At 36.1% G+C, this 17,117-nt stretch overlaps 1 protein-coding gene across 3 annotated transcripts in view; it reads left to right on the plus strand.

The window, feature by feature from the left end:
* fibcd1b (fibrinogen C domain containing 1b) overlaps positions 1-17,117 on the plus strand; it is a 124,946-nt gene that overhangs the window by 53,833 nt on the left and 53,996 nt on the right. For all 3 annotated transcript variants that reach the window (XM_067408015.1, XM_067408013.1, XM_067408014.1), the window contains one exon: positions 9,902-9,998. In XM_067408015.1, coding sequence (XP_067264116.1) covers positions 9,902-9,998 — 97 coding nt within the window. The remainder of the gene's footprint in view (positions 1-9,901; positions 9,999-17,117) is intronic.

A 17,117-nucleotide genomic window follows, 5' to 3' on the forward strand; every position in this document is an offset into this window, starting at 1 on the left:
AACATGATTCTATCTCTCCCAATTGATCACTCCATACTAATCCAGTAATTCCCCTGACCGGAGCAGGAAAAGAAGGATGGTGGAGTAGAACTGAGGGATAGAGATAAATGGTAAGAATCGATGACAGAGAACATTATTGAAAAGAGGAACACTCAAAGAAAGGAGGAGAATAGGAACAAGGAAAGAAGGGTGTGCGCGCCAAGAACAAAAGAGTGGCTTTTAAAACCCAGCTTCATAAGCGTACTGAAAGAGCATATGTTCCCGTCCCTGCCGGCTGCGTTCTCACACTTCCCTGAGAATGTGATCCTGTCAGAGAAACATTAGGCTGTATCTCAACAGCTATCATTTCCTTGCTGCATTCATTTATTCTCCTTTTGTATCCGTCTAGATTTCCCTTTCTCTCTTGTCTTCATAGCATGAGTCGTTGACTATTGCCATACTGATTAAAACCAGACATTTGTTTTGAGACAAGGGATCCTGCCCCAGTCATGCAATCAGCCTCACTGCCATCCAGATTAAACACTGATCGTCTGATCATGATGAGGTGTGAAAAACCGAAAAGCTGGTTTAAGCTTATCGATCAGATCGCAAGAAGGTCACATATGTTTTTGTCTGTAGAGGTCTCCAAACAGTTACAGAGACAATGTACAGTCAGGTGTCATCATCTTAAAAATAAACCCCAACATAGGAATCAGAGGGATCATTTTTTGATTTTTAGTCCTGGCTCATTTGGTGGCATCTGTCTGTTTACATGATAGGTACACTATATAATAATATACCTATCAGGCATATTAGACTGCTGTCACTTTAAAGTCCCTGTGAACCGGAAATTGCAACCGACATTACTTCAGTGTTGTGATGTATTTCCAAGTGAAATGGAATGTTGAATAGATGGCAGGTTTTTTTTTTTTTAGAGCACCTCCTCTCCAACCCTCACTCAAAGCAGAATGACGGTTGGAGGGGAGTGGTTAAGGATATTCAGCGCCACCCATCAAACTGACGTCATCAGAGGAGGAACGCAGAGCAGAAAGCAAATTTACGTGCAGCTGGTATCGTTGTATCGATACTGCACAAAAGGAGTATTGGAACCGTTTCAGATATTTCAGTATCAATACATATTGATATTTTTGACAACCTGCACATGGCATGAGGGGGAAAAATAGATAAATGTGGCCACAATTTAAAAATGAGTTCCCAAAACTTATTTATTAAGCCCCTCATTTCAGGTAAATTGTCACCACAAATTAGCAAAATGAAGGAAAAATGAAAAAAAAAAAAATTGTGCCACAATATCTATCTTTTCATGTGTGGGGATCTGTATGTGACAGATCACCATGCATTTTCAGTTTTGAAATAGTGAAAAGGAACATTTTTATGAAATTTCAAAAAACACATTTGTACATTTGTCAAACATTTAATGGAACATGTCTATAGTTAATATGATGAAGTGAAGAAAATATTTCTTCTTCTGAAATAATTTTTGGCATCATTTTTTCCAGATGCCATTTTGTTTCTAAAGCATTGTTAGTGTGGCTTAACTTAAGTGTCCAAACACTTTTTGGGGGCAAAGCAGGTCAGGTCCATGGCCGCTTCTGCTGTAGTCAGTGTAGGATTAAATCAAATGCAACTGTTAGTTGACTTCCTTCAGCTGACACTCTCCTGGCAATGCACGCAAGCTTTGAGACAGACGCATTGACTGTTTCATTGATTGATAGACACATTGATCACTTAATGGCCGCTAGTCATCCAAGACCCGAGACAGGAACACCACCTACACCGTTACACCTCCCCCACTAACAACCCTCTTGTTCATTGTGCTAGTGTTTGTCCTATGAACAGCAGTAGAGTTGTCTTGTATTCATCCGCTGTCACCCAAGGGCTCTTTGTCGCTTGTGTAAGTGCTCTGCAGTGAAGCTTTGTAAGACTTCAGCTCCTAGGGAGAGAAGAAGCAGTGCTGAATATCTTTTAACTGAATTCTTGCTGGTGGTAGACTGATGAAAGCCACAGTCTGTAGAAATCTGTTTGTAATTCAGTTTTAGAGACATCAATAAATCAGAATGTCTTATGCAGTCTTTTGATTAGTCATTCACTCTTGAACTTGCAGTTAAAATCCACACACAAATTTTCAAGATTCCTTACAACCTTTTTTTTTTTTTTTTTTTCGTCTTTACATCACCGTTACATTCGGTGGCCACCGAAAATATCTGGACATTTATGTAAACATCTGAATGTCTGAATGTCACTGCATTAGATTGAAAACCAACAAAAGTGGCATCTGCAAGCAAATTATGCTAGAATTATTATTATTTTATTTTATTTTTTTAGAAAAATCTCATGATTTACTCACCCTCAAGCCATCCTAGGTGTATATGACTGTCTTCTTTCAGATGAACACAATCAGAGATATATTTAAAAATATCCTTAGTCCTCCAAGGCTTATAATGGTTATAACGGTTGTAATGGTTGTTTCGAAGTCAAAAATAATGCATCCATCCATTAAAAAAAAGTAATCAATATGACTCCATTGGGTTAATAAAGGCCTTCTGAAGCAAAGTGATTCATTTTGTAAGAAAAAGATCCATATTTAAAACTTTATAAATTCAAATAACTAGCTTTGGTCGGATTTTATGGATTGATGCATTATTTTTGTCTTTAAAATATGCCCCCATCCCACAATTCTGCTTTATGGTGGTTCTTTGCTTCACCAAATGTGTTTATTCAGTTGCATAGGGAATTCAAAACTTTTCCATTCAAAAAAAAATTATTCTCAATATGCATTACTAATGTTAATTTAAGAGTGCACACAAGTGAGCTCAAGAGTAAAGTTTTACACAGAAATCTCCTGAAATGATGGGACAACAGTTTAAATCAAAGATTTAATTATAAACAGAGCCAAAGTCATGTTGATAAAATTTTAATGTTGAGTTGGCTTTACAATTGTACTGCCTTTAATAAAAAAATAAAATACACATGAGAAATTTGTGCATAATAAATTATAAATAATAAAAAATTATTGGGGGGGCGCAAAAAAAAAAAAAAAAATTTAGAAATGCAGGAATGAATAGGCTAATTGTTGAATAACCATTTAACAAGTGATATAATAATGTATTATTACTGCTTATCTAAAGCAGGGAAAATTCAGTATTTAAAGCATGCCATAGGGCTGGGATCTAAAAAAATCTGTATTTAATTAAAAAAAACTGTTATTTCACATCCTGCCCAATATTGTCCTTGAAACAATGTTCATATTGAAGGCTATAAAAACAAACATGAATGTAACCTTGTACTATTATGTGCAAAAAAGGGGTCAAATCACATTAGGCCTAGGCTATATTCTAAAATTTTAAATGTTTTTTAAAGCAGAAGTTAAATACACTAAACTTAAAAGTAAATAAAATAAAAACACAAAAGAACAGACTAATTATTAGGCTATTTTGATTACTCTACAACAGTCACTTCACACAGTTACTGCTATCGTACAAATACACTTAGTTGTAGGTTCGAAATTCTACATATGGCATAATTATTATGTTCGCCAAAAAAACAAACAAAAAAAAAAACAAAAAAAATCAACAATAAATATTTTTAACAAAATGTATTTTACTCAGATTGAACTCCGTATGTTTGGCGCGCATGCGTGCGGCGGCGCTCGTTCACGGAAGTTTATGCTTGCTGAAGCTCGTCCACGCCTGACTGCAAAATGGAAATATTTTCTCGACTTTCTAATATGTACAGATGGAGAATATGTCTGTGAAATGTAAGTTATGCACTGAGGAAATTATTGGATGTCACTTCAGCTTAAAAAAAAATATTAATAGAGGTATGTTCGTTTCCACCAATCGCTGCACAAGTTAAGGTTACGTATGATGACGAAAGCACGTTAGTGCGAGCCCTCCTGGAACCTATAGAGATTGCATTGCAGTGCCTGCAGTTCGAAAAAAAAGTTCTTTGAATGGAAGTCTATGGGAGCACTCGGGGCAAATCTCCGCCAGACTGAAATGCCCAAAAAGAGGCGGTACTCCACAGAGCGTGACTCGACGCTGATTGGAGTACATCCAGAGGCAGAACGGGCAGAACAAACAGCCTAACAGTGACAGCTAGCGTAACTCTGTGGTTGAATGTGATTGAAAAAATCCGTCCCTTTCTCACTTTTGGTGGTGCTTCGCCCAATTGCCCTAATGAAGAAACCGCCCCTGATCCAGAGCCTCTACAATGACTAACGAAAATTAGTCTCTTTGTAGCAGTGTGAAATTGTGAAAAAAACACTGTTATTTAAATCAAGGGATTAATTTGAGTCAGAACCATCGTAATAACTCCAGTCTTTCCAATAAAGAATGTTGCCTTGTATTAGGAATACAATGAATGTACAAGTTGAACATGAATATTGTATATAAAAGTATCCCCATGTAATGTAAAATGCAGTATGTAAGCTACATATATTTTTTCAAATCTACTTTAACCTGTTGGATTCTTGCAGTTCAAGTGAGACTGATTAATAATCTACAATAACTATAAAGATGAGGAACATAGACATTTGTGAAGACAAATGGTTCAAACTGATGAACGGTGACTTCATTTTCCTCTCCCATACTAACAGCCCAATATCAATAGAGCTCATATTTCAGTTATTTTTATTAAGGACAGGTGAATCCCTAGGCTAAATGTAAGGCCATGAAAATTCTCTAAAGTTCAGTTTCATTGGACACAGCTATTAATTAAAATTAAATAATAATTCACCTTACACAAATGAAGAATTTTAACCGTGAAGTCATGACTCGGGTCTTCTAAATGTTTAATGAATTGAATAAACTCAAAACTTTAATAATGCAGGCTTAATATTTCATCTTCTTCCCTGAGGAATGTAAAAGGCATAACCCAAGTGACTCATCAAATGTCAAATAGTACTTAGGAATTGACCTGCAATTAGCAAACACAACAGAGCCCAAATTGAGCGAGGACCAGTGATTTTCACTATTTTGATTATATGATGGAAAAAGGTATCAATTTCACAAAGGTTCTGTACTGAAGAACCACAGCGATACCCCCAGCTGCCATAATCCTCCGGTGGTGACTTTAATTAAAAGAGAATCTTTAATTAGTCGAGTCTGCAGCGACTGACATTTTGGATGTAGTTTGTCATTTGTGGGGAAATGGCACAGTCATGACACAAAGACCACAGGGTGAGATTCACAGATCACTGCACTGTAAGGGTTTCGGATCAATTACTGTAAACACCAGGGTGTGAAGAGGCTAATATTATATGAGGTGACATCAAGTCTTTTGATTGTGTGAGTCAGCTGAAGCTCATCAAATATTCATCCAAAACATAGACCTCTACATATACTGAATCAATAATAAATTGTAAATGTATTCAGCATTCTGCAACAAATATTTTTCTAAACTGTTTTAAGGCATAAAGTAAGCAGTATTATTATATATTAAAGTATTATTATATATAGCAGTATTATATTTTAAAATTTAACGTATGGCTTCGGCAAGCATGTATAATGATGCTAAACAGGGCAGCAGGTGCCAGATCCCTGCCCAGCTCTACAGCGCCCCACAATTTTCCCAATGTAAATATGTGGTGAAAAATGGAACTGCAGTGCACTCTAATTTAGAGCCATTGGGGCAGATTTCAGACTGCCCCGCTTATTTTCACGTTACCTTACTAAACCTTGCTCCAGATATCAATCAGCTTCTGCTATGTAGACTGCATCAGGTCAGTAGCTAGTTGGAATGTCTGGTCTTCCTATATGGAGTGCCATATCAAAATTCTGAAAGTATAAATCCTTTAGATTAAACATAGTCATGTGAATAGCCTTTATATAGTTCTGTTGTGTTTGTTTTATGTTTGTTCTGAGAATAAACATCACTTTTTGTTCCTCGCCGGAATTCCTCCACAACTTGTAATATTCAAAAACATCATTCGGAATCAATAAATGCTACATTGAGGCAGGTACATGCTACATTCTAAGGTAGCATTCTATGCGTGTTTCATGTGTACTTAAAGTCTGTCAATCAACGTTAGAGCACCTCCCTCAGGCTGAATAACACAACATCTGCCAAAAGTGTTCTGCATGTGTTCAGCGATTAGAATATAAAGCTTAAAATGTCTATCATAAACCAGCACTTAGACCCAGAATCTGCCCTACCTAAATTTATAAATCAGCTGCTTTGACATTAAACTCATTAAACCTTTTGGTGATTTTTCTTTTTTTTTTTTTCCCTGCCTGCAATAATAGATAGAGACCGCAAACTAACCACAAACTTTTTCCTCATGTGTAAATTATTTTGTATATATTAATAGCACTGTGTGAAATTATATTAATTTTTATGGTCCCACATTTACAGGATTCACCCATCTATAATAATAATAAAAAAAGTTTCAAATAAATGTCTTGTCCATATTATTAATTCAAAACGTTCAAGCTCTAAAAAAAGTAAATTCATTTGATCCAACTAAAGTCTTCTGAAGCAACACAATCACTTTGCATGATGAACAAATTTACAAATATTTACATAAAATATGGAAACACAAACAGTAAACTAACTTCAAACCTCATTTGTTCACATGACATGTAGTGACATTTGAGGTTTATGTAGCTATATTTGACATAGTCTGTGTATGTGCATTCATCTTTTTTTTAATTGAGAGTAAATAAAGGCTCAAATTTTTATCTGTTCATAATTAAAGCGATTGTGTAACTTTCAAAGATTTTAATATACCAGTCAAGCTTTAAGAAAAGCAATTTTAACTATGTCCTTTTAGGAACTTGAAAGTTTAGATTGCTAGTGACTTTCATCGTATGGACAAAAACAGCTGAAACAGTTCCACATTCAATATTTTCAACACCATAAGGGTGAGTAAATGATGACAGAATTTTCATTTCTTTAATAATTTGCAATCTGTTCTCATTTGAGAATCAATACAAACTAACCATAGACATTTTTGGGAAAACTTCTACATTACAAATTAAAGCCATTGCTCTTTTATGTGTATGTGTTGGAGAGAGATTGCTTCATTCCTGAAAGCTTTTTGGTGACAGGGACAGCGAGATTGGGGTCGGCCGATTCTGATTTCACCTTTAATACTGCCTGTCTCTCTCTCTCTCGCTCTCTCTGCCTTCTCTGGCACTATTGTTAGACAGTGATGGTCAATGCCCCTTTGACCTTCAGTACTTGCCTGCCTTAAATCTGTGGAAAAAAGGCAAGATAACACCCAAGCATGATTGTATGTGTGTCTGGATGCATGTGTAATTTCAACCTTGACAGCAAAGTCTGCCTCAGTTCTGTGCAGGCAGGGTTGATCTCCCAGGAGCCTCCAGGGCAGCTACAGGGAGGTGAGTGATGTGGGAGAGAGCGAAACCTTTAAGATGACTGACAGCTGTCATCCAGTACTGGATCAACCCTGTTTCCCCCCCATCTCACTTCTCTACTGAATTAAAAAAAACAAAAAAAACAAGGTCCACCTGCTTATGTATTCACCTGACCAGTATTCACCTCATCTATACTATGATAGGAGGAATAAATTGTGTCAGCCGCAGTGTGTTTTCTGTATATTTAGTGATTGGTTACTGTGTACATCCAGAATGTGTTTTCGGTTTCCAGTTATACAGTAATTAATTTACAATTACAGTAATTAATGCAGTGTTGCTGCAAATTGGTTGGTAACAGGTTGGAGTTTAATGATACATCGTTATATCAAGATATTGCAATCTAAAACTGTGACCAGTGGTGTAGCGTCTGGGCATGCAAGGTATGCAAGTGCATATGGGCCCGGGCGGATTAGGGGCCCGCTATTACAGGCTTAACCCCAAAGTATACTTCAGGCGTCCGCGCACCGTTCGCATCGCAACATTTTCGTCATCAGGAGGTTTCGCAGACGTCCGCACTCCCCGTCCGCGTGTAGCCCAATTTTTGTGATGGCACAGACAGTGTGTGTACTGAAAACGCCGAACGCGTCTTTCTGCAGCCAAATACTTTCACGTCTGTGCGCGAGACAGAACCTGTGTACATATGTTCAGAAAAATGAAGTATAATAGAAATAATGTTGTGGATAACTTGCTATAGCCTATCTATGTTAAATGTACTGAAAATCATAAATAAATGGATGCGAATGGTATTCGCATTTCTGTCATTTTTAAAGTGGGTTTCTGAACTTACGCATGCAGTAATGTCAGTAGTACAGAATTTTAAATGAGTCTCATTGGTTTTCTGAAAAAAAACGAATATGTCTGCACATTTTAAGATACTGCACAAGACGTGAATAACTGTAACTTGTACTCTTGCTGGGGTGGATAGGCCTACTTCATAGGCCTATCCACTAAATAAAATGCACATAAAACGTGATGGAAACAAATTTAGAGAAGAAATTTCTAGTAAATTTATTAGGAATAAAACATGCATTAAAAAAGTCTGTGACAGAATAATTAATTCATAACTGGAATAATCTTGGGACTCATCGCATCTGACATGTTGCTATGATTATTGTGAAATTCCGAAGTCGAATCGGTCGAATTCAAGCATAGACTGTGTTGAAAAGACGTTTTTTTTACATTTTTGAAATAGATCCGCAAAGTCAAAATGATGGAGGAGCGCATAGTAGGCCTATTGTAGTGCTGTTGTTTTAGAAATGTGTTTTTTTTTTTTTTTTTACATTTTTGTTTGCATGTTAGTGATGATATATATTCATATTAAAGTCCGCAAAGCCAAGGGGGGCCCGTAAAATATTTTTTGCATATGGGCCTGGGGCTAACTTGCTACGCCACTGACTGTGACTATATGTATCGTGATGTAAACGATATGATTCGCGGTCTAGAGATATAGAGACTCAGTTACTGTATTTATGAGGTTTCTGAGAGATTTCTGTCCCTCCCTTTAAAGTCTGTTAAATTCATCTAAAACTTAAAAGATTCAAAAAATTTCATAAAGGCATCATAAAAAACAGAAAAAAAATCAATTGAGTGATCTAATCCAAGTCTTCTGAAGAGACACAATGACATTGTATGATGAACAGGTTTACAACGACGCGCATACTGTAGTAAACATAGATGTTCAAATGCTTGTGTGATGCTCAAAAACATCATGAGATTGAGTAAATGCACAATTAAAATTTTTTAATGAACTAACCATTTACAGTTTGGGAATAGTCATTTTGACACACTTTCTTGTGATTAGAACTGTGATTGATGGCAGTGATCATCTGAAGCACACTCCTCAAAGTGAAAGCGCGAATATGGTTTAAATCACCATATCATGTTTAGTTTTAGTAGTATGATTATTCAAAGTGTTTTAGATGGTTTATTCTTATATGTATAGTGCATTAATAGCGGGAGAGGTGGGACATAGAAAGCACCAGGAGAGCCTGTGTATGCACGGCTTGTCTGTGTAAGACATTTAACGAATACCTGCATTAAAAGCGCGAGTACTGCATGAGAAAAAAAAGAACGTTTATGGAGTTTCAGTGACTTTTGCATAGCACAGTACAGTATATGAAAGTGTCTATACGCAAAGGAATTACAAGCACTTTTAGTCCTACTCTTTTTGTCACTTTTGACTGGATCAAGATATCATACCTCACTAAATAATATTTTCCTTAAGATTATGATGCTGAGCTGTTCCATCATCTCGTTTGTTCAGGTGTCATATCAGTCTCTGCTGAGAGAGTTTGATTTAATCATTCACACTTACTCTGAGGAAGAGCCTTGAAATCATATAGTTAGGCTTACTTAATTCAAAAACATTTTCCTTTGTGTGAAATCATGTTACACATGTTAATCATTTACAAAAACTTTATATCTACCATACAACCCATTAAAAAGGTTTTGACCACACTTTTTCTATTTTAATTGGTTATGCATCATTCTGTTACTGCTTTGTGTGTGTGTGTGTGTGTCAGGTGATCCAGCGCAGGGAGGATGGGTCTGTGAACTTCTTCAGGGAGTGGGACTCCTACAGAGAAGGATTTGGAAAAATCACTGGAGAGTACTGGCTTGGTAAGTTATGTGTTTGTATATGTGACAGAGAGAAAGCCTGTGAGCATAAACTGTGAGTTTTAAAATGATCAGTGTAAAAAGCTGCCAACACCTGCACACCCTCTCAACCACAGAAATTACACCATTTTCTAGGTGTTTTCACACCTCCACATACAGTGCAGTTTAATTTACTACAAGGTACTGACTGTCTGTCCATCTGTCTTTCATTTATCTATTTATCTTTGGGCCTTTTTATACTTGTCTATTTCACTGATCGGATAGGGATAAATGCCCCCTGAAATGCATTCGAAGCAGTTTTCAATCTGAACACTCAAATCACTTCAGAGGTGGTTTGAGATGCATTCCAATTGCATCTGGACAAGTGCAAATGCATTTGGTTGTTTAAGCCATGTATATATTTTTTACTCCCTCAAAATGGTAAAAAAAAATAAAGGATATACCAACACCGAGTTGCCAGATGGCACAGTGCTACTGCAAAATGCATCTCCACAGATATGGCCCACTACAGATGATGTCTTTAGCAAATGCACACACAAACGATGAAAGCAAATGTAACAATATTATTTGATTGATAGAAAGGTTTGGGGTCTGTTCAACAATGAATCCTGATCAAATGGTTTACACTGTTAAAACAGATCTATCTGTCCAGCGTTGGGTGTAACGCGTTACAAAGTAATAATATTACTTTTTTCAGTAACTGGTAGTGTAAGGCATTACTCGTCTGAAAATGGTAATATTATTACAGTTTTCCCGAGCTAGTTACTTGCGTTACATTTACCAGTAGCACCTTCATCACACACAAGGCACACAACACAGAGAACAGAAGGGAAGGGGAGGAGGGCGTGAATGGAACAGTGATTGGTCTGGGTTTGGCACGAGGTATCATTTACCATCACCGATTGGTCGACACCCGGCAGCCAGCAGCAGAGCGGCACCCTCAAAGACAGATGGGGAAAAATGGAAGCGTCAACAACGGCAAGCTCTTTTTCAGAGGAAGGTTCCCAGCAACAGAAAGCTAGTTTCGACGGGTGGAGATTCAGTCATTATTTTGAATATGTTCAACGGAAGGAAAATAACTTGACGGTGAAGTGCACACTCTGCCCGGGGAGAAAGCTGCTCTCCACCGCTTGTAACTCTACCTCCAACTTGAAGAAGCACCTGCAGCGACAGCACGGACACATCAAGCTCGTTGCGAAGCGACAGAGTGACATGAACGATACCTGAATGCCAACTGTATTTTTCCTTTTATTTACTTTGATACTTCTGTATTTGCTTTAACTCATTTCAACAACCTACCTCTCCTCTGCACTGTTTTGCTTTTTAACAATTTACCTCTCCTCTACACAGTGCTGGTAAGGCCAGTCTTTTTTATTTATGGATATATTTTTTTGAGGAAGTTGATATATTTTTTTTTTTTGTTTGTACTTGTTAATCGACAATCAAATTGATTTTTTGCACTAGATGGTTTTTGTTAAACATTGAGGAAGTTAATATGTTCTTGTACTTGTTATAAATTGACAATCAAATTGATTGTTTGCACCAGACGGTGTTTGTTAAACATTGAGGAAGTTAATACTTGTTTGTACTTGATTGCACAAGTACAGTTGTTTGTAGTTATTTGTGCTAGACAGTGCCAGTCTGTTGTTGGCGTAATAAAGACCCTAAAGAACACTCCTCCTTTGTATGTTCTCCCTCCATCTGATGCATCTCAGGCAATTATAGAGTAATTAAGAAAAAAAATGTAACTAGTAATATAACTAGTAATATAACTAGTTACTTTCTCCAGTAACTAGTAAAGTACACTCTAAGAAGAAAAGGTTCAAAAATGAACCTTTTAAGGTTCCTGGCGATTGCAACTGTGGGGGAACCTTAAAGGTTCATTTTTGAACCTTTTTAAAAAGGTTCTAATTGGAACCTTGACTTAAAGGTGCATTAAAGCCTCATTAAGGTTCCATTTTGAACCTTTTCCTTTTAGATAGCAATAACATATATTCATAATAATTATTAAAATATAATATAAATTATACATTAACTATATGTCTTATATATAACTTATATAACTATATCTTAATCCCATTTCAAAACATTGAATACAGAACACAATGATTGTCTATAAAATGTTTAATACATAAATATAATGAGCACAGGCACCAATGGACAGAAAAAAGGAATATTGTTTTTTATCATTGAAATAAATAAATAATCAAATAAATCATTTCATTCATTTATCTATAAATTTCCATCAACCTTTAACAGAATGTAGCTGAATATCTATAATTTTTATATTATTTTTAATCATTTAATTTATATATACTTTTTAAGATAATGTTTAAACAGGACATTACACAGGACATTTTTATTTTTCAAAGAATGTTAGAGTGTTTCTCGGCTTTGAAGCATATTCAAGGTTGAAGATGAAGTACATTGTGGTGACCTGGTCATATCGTCTACTTCACAGACCTTCTCCCCTTGCATCATTATTTCTAAAACAGACTGCATCCAAGACACATCCATTTACAGTATATGCAGCACAGGGTTGTGTGTACGTGGTTCCTAAACAAGAAGAGAATAATGTTATATTCAATATAATATGTATGTATTCAATATAAACGTATTAAATGATACATAATTTCCATTATTATTTGCTTTTAAGTCATAATTTGAAATACAATTTTACTCACAACTGAGGGGACATTAAGGGCTGGATATCATGATAATATTTCCTTTGTGGAGTGATGTTTCATATAGTCTGTCCTCTCACTCTTTGTCCGTGTCATTTAGTCCTCTAAAAGGATTTGGTGATCTCCAAGCATTTGGTTTTCATTTTATCCAAGTGGATCCCAATGCGTTAATGATCTTCTCCTGAATAAATCTACCCACAAAAACATGTCTGCTATTCTTAAAAAACTTAAGTTGATTCTGTCTGGGACACTTACCCCAACTGCCCTTGACCTCTTTTGATACACATCTTGGTAAGACAGATTGTCCATCTACAAAAACAAAAGAAATATATTATTAAGCAAGTGCGTATAATTTTAGAGAATGCTGGAGAGTAAAAACAGTTCTCTATATTACCAGGTCTCTAACAAGCGAACAATTCAACAAGGTGTATTCAGCCATTGTTACAAAATACCAGTGCCCGGTTGCATAAAGCACCTTAAGTGTAATTTTCCCATAAGATCGCCCTTATGTTTCCCTTAAACTTAACGGTTATTTTCTGCAACACCCTTAAGTGTTACTTAAGGGTTTCTTTAGGTGAGAACATCATAAACCCTAAGAATTTCCCTTAAGTAATCCTTTTAAAAACGATGTGTTGCATAAAAGCCCCTTAACTGTCATTTCCCTAAGTATAACATAAGGTTTGGAAAACTTCACCTTAAGTGTTACAAGGAGTGAGCAGGTTCAAAGAGCTTTAAATGATACCAGATGAGGAATAAGGGTCTTATCTAGCTAAACGATCGGTCATTTTCTAATTTGTTTTTTAAAATGTATATGCTTTTATATAAACAAATGATCTCCTTCAAGTGGTTCCGCCACTTCCGAATTCTTCAAACAGCATACCCTGTACGTCCTTCGCCTTCCCTATTCAACTTATGGAACCAATGCAGCGCCAGTTCCGTTTTTTTCCGTAAGTAGAATAGGGAAGGCGTAGGACATACAGCATACAGCTTTTCAACTGAAAGAAAGACATGAACATCTTGGATGACATGGGGGTGAGTAAATTATCAGGAAAATTTTATTTGAAAGTGGACTAATTTAAGATATTTTTGTTGAAATCCGATGGCTCAGTGAGGCCTGCATAGCCAGCAATGACATTTCCACTCTCAAGATCCATTAATGTACTAAAAACATATTTAAATCAGTTCATGTGAGTACAGTGGTTCAATATTAATATTATAAAGTGACAAAAATATTTTTGGTGTGCCAGAAAAACAAAATAAGGACTTTATATACACACACACACACACACACACACATATACATACATACATACATATCAGGCATGTGATTAGCTACAGATAAAAAACCAGGAAACTCTGACCACGCACCCGAACCACGTCCCGGCACCTTTTTTTAAAAAATATATATTTTATCACATTAAAAGCTATGTCATATATTGTAATAATACATACTATTGTTCTGTAAAAATAAAAAGGAGCATTTAATAATTACGACAATAATTAATATAATATAATATAATATACTAAATGTATTAATAGAATTGTTAATATTAAAGTACCTGCAAAATGTTGGGAAACAATTATTGATTTTAAAATAAGTTCCTTCTGCTCACCAGGGCTGCATTTATTTGATCAGTAAAATACAGTAAAAACAGCAACATTGTGAAATATTCTTACAAATAAAAAAAAGTTTTCTATATTTTATAAAATGTAATTTATTCCTGTGATCATTTTCAGCAACATTACTCCAGTCTTCAGTGTCACATCATGATCCTTCAGAAATCATTACAATTTGATTTGATGCTCAAGAAACATTTCTGATTATTATCAATGTTGAAAAGAGTTGTGCTGCTTCATATTTTTGTGGAAATTGTGATATTTGTTAGTTTTCTTTGAAAAAAAGGAAGTTCAATGAACAACATTTATTTGAAATTATATTACATGTATTTATCAAATATATTATTTATAAAGTATTAAATAGAAATATTCTGTAACATTTTAATTGTCTTCACTCTTCACTCACTTTATCACTTTAAAGTATGATGAATTAAAGTATTAATTTTTCTATTTTTTAAATCTTACCACAAATGTTTAAATTGGATTTCCACAAAAATTAAGCAGCAAAAACTGCGTTTTAACATTGATAATATAAATAATATAATATAGTATAGTATTATATAATATAAAAATCAGCATTTCTGAATAATCATGTGACACTGAAACTTCTCTTTGTAAACAACAAAATTATAAACGATTCTAATGACTAATAATGCGTTCCCAAATCCAAATTTAAACGTCACAAAGTAGCATTTACAGTTAATCGAAAATGAAAACACTACTGCTACAGCAAGCATGCAGCGCATCAGACTATTATTTATATAACTAGGCTACATCACAGCCGTTGCAAATTATATATTAAATTCTCACCACCATTCATAAAAAGTTACCGAACACGTTTCAGCGCTGATTCTACTCGCATTTGGGGCGTTGAACCATTTGAACTCTTTTAGGGACCGTTCATATGTCGCATCTAAAAATGCATGGAAAACGCGTCGGCGCCGCTTTCTCCTTTCCAAAGCGCTCGGACGCTGCGGTGGCGTCTGCCGTTACTAAGCAACCATGAGCTGCGCTTTCCATGACGAGTTTGTTTCCGCAAAGGATATATGGATTTCCAGCACCGAAAATCACTTGCAGTAGCTTTGCCACAGCAGATTTATTTAAAAATGTGTATCCGTGTACAGCTCTGATCAGATATTCCTACATCTTTGCTGACCTTTGTCCTGCAGATGGCGCCGCGCGGCGCTGGACCGTATTAGAAAACAAAACATTTTTGCGGTAATGCAACGAAAAATATTTAAGACCTATCGAATCTGAATTTAAGACATTTTAAGACTTTTTAAGGCCTTTTATTAGGAAAAATGTATTTAAGACTTTTTAAGGACCATCGGATACCCTGTAAATAGTGATGAGTGTGTCGAATCAGCGGTTCGGAGCGCCAAAGTCACATGATTTCAGCAGTTTAGTGGTTTGACACGCAATCCGAATCATGATTCGACACGGGTATAATGCTATATTCTGACTTATTCACACTGTTAAAGAATTGGATTCTCATGCTAAACGTGGCCAAAGTTTCAAAACACGAGTTGGACGAATGACGCTGTAAGAACTGTGGACGAACCAGACAAATGAATCATTTAGATGATTCTTTCAAAGCATAATTCTAATTCAGAATTGAGGTTCCGGCTCCGGACCGTCTGCAGATAAAGCCAGGCTGATTACTTTTACGACACATGCTTCCTGATAGCAGAAGCGACATACCAAAGGGTCACCCGAGAAGACAGAGAGACAATCCAGACCCTTTTGTTTCCTTACTTCACAGGAGAGCCAAAGAGACTGTTGAACAAATAAATCTGCTTCAAAATTGTTCCAACAATTTTAACGGACTTATCAAACATCTTTTAACTACATACATTTTGCATTATGTGTCCACAAGTACTACCTGTAAACAGTTAGGCTTTAAGAACACTCACAATTCGTGTAAATGCATTAACTCTTGACTGAATGACTGGAAGTATGCCTTATTTGGACTTAATTTGATTCTTTCTCCCTTTCCTATATTCTGACTTGAATGAAATCTGTTTAAAATGTATTGTATTCCATTTAATAGCAATTATGTTAAATTGGCACTCTGCTAAAGCAGAGACAGACCGGGATGTGACACTTATGTTTTATTGGGGGCAGAGGAAGGCCCTCTTGAAACAGGACAATGTCTGATTGGCCAAGACTCCTCAGAGGTGTGACAAACAACTCAGTTTAAATGATCATATTGCAAGATAGTGAATGGAGAGAAGTTGGTTAGTAAACGAACTGGAGTTGGTTAGTTCTGGTAAGAGAAACCATGACCAGAGTACCAAGAACAATGGAGTAACAAGAACAGACCAGCCGCTCATTAAAGCCATCCAACCTTCACTCACTTTTCTTTTCTTTACTTAATTTTCCTTTACCGCTGAAAGTCTTGTGTCCTACGTTTCGCCGCAAAGTTCAACCAACGACTTTTGCCGCTTCAACTCCAGCGACAAAGAGACTTCCTTCATTGTTCCACACGGACCTGATCTGGACCAATCATCGACTTGGGAAACCCCTCTCTGCACGACGAGGGAAATTCACCTTTAAGTCAACGCAAGCAAGTACCTCCAGACCAAAACTGAGCTGGTGCATAAATGAATGATTCATGGTTCGTTCTGTTCCTTGAAATGCATTGATAGGAATTCGGTTAATCAGATCACTCTCTCTCTCTCTCTCTTTCAAAACTCTTTCTCTCTCATTTCCTTCTTACTGCAACGCGTATGAATGTGTGTGTGTGTATGTGCGTGCCTTTGTGTTAGATTAGTTTGTGTTAGAATAAATAAAATCTCTTGTAGATTTTAAAAGGAAAGTG

The sequence above is a fragment of the Chanodichthys erythropterus genome, chromosome 13 (assembly GCF_024489055.1).
Source record: "Chanodichthys erythropterus isolate Z2021 chromosome 13, ASM2448905v1, whole genome shotgun sequence".
In the NCBI taxonomy this organism is placed as follows: domain Eukaryota; kingdom Metazoa; phylum Chordata; class Actinopteri; order Cypriniformes; family Xenocyprididae; genus Chanodichthys; species Chanodichthys erythropterus.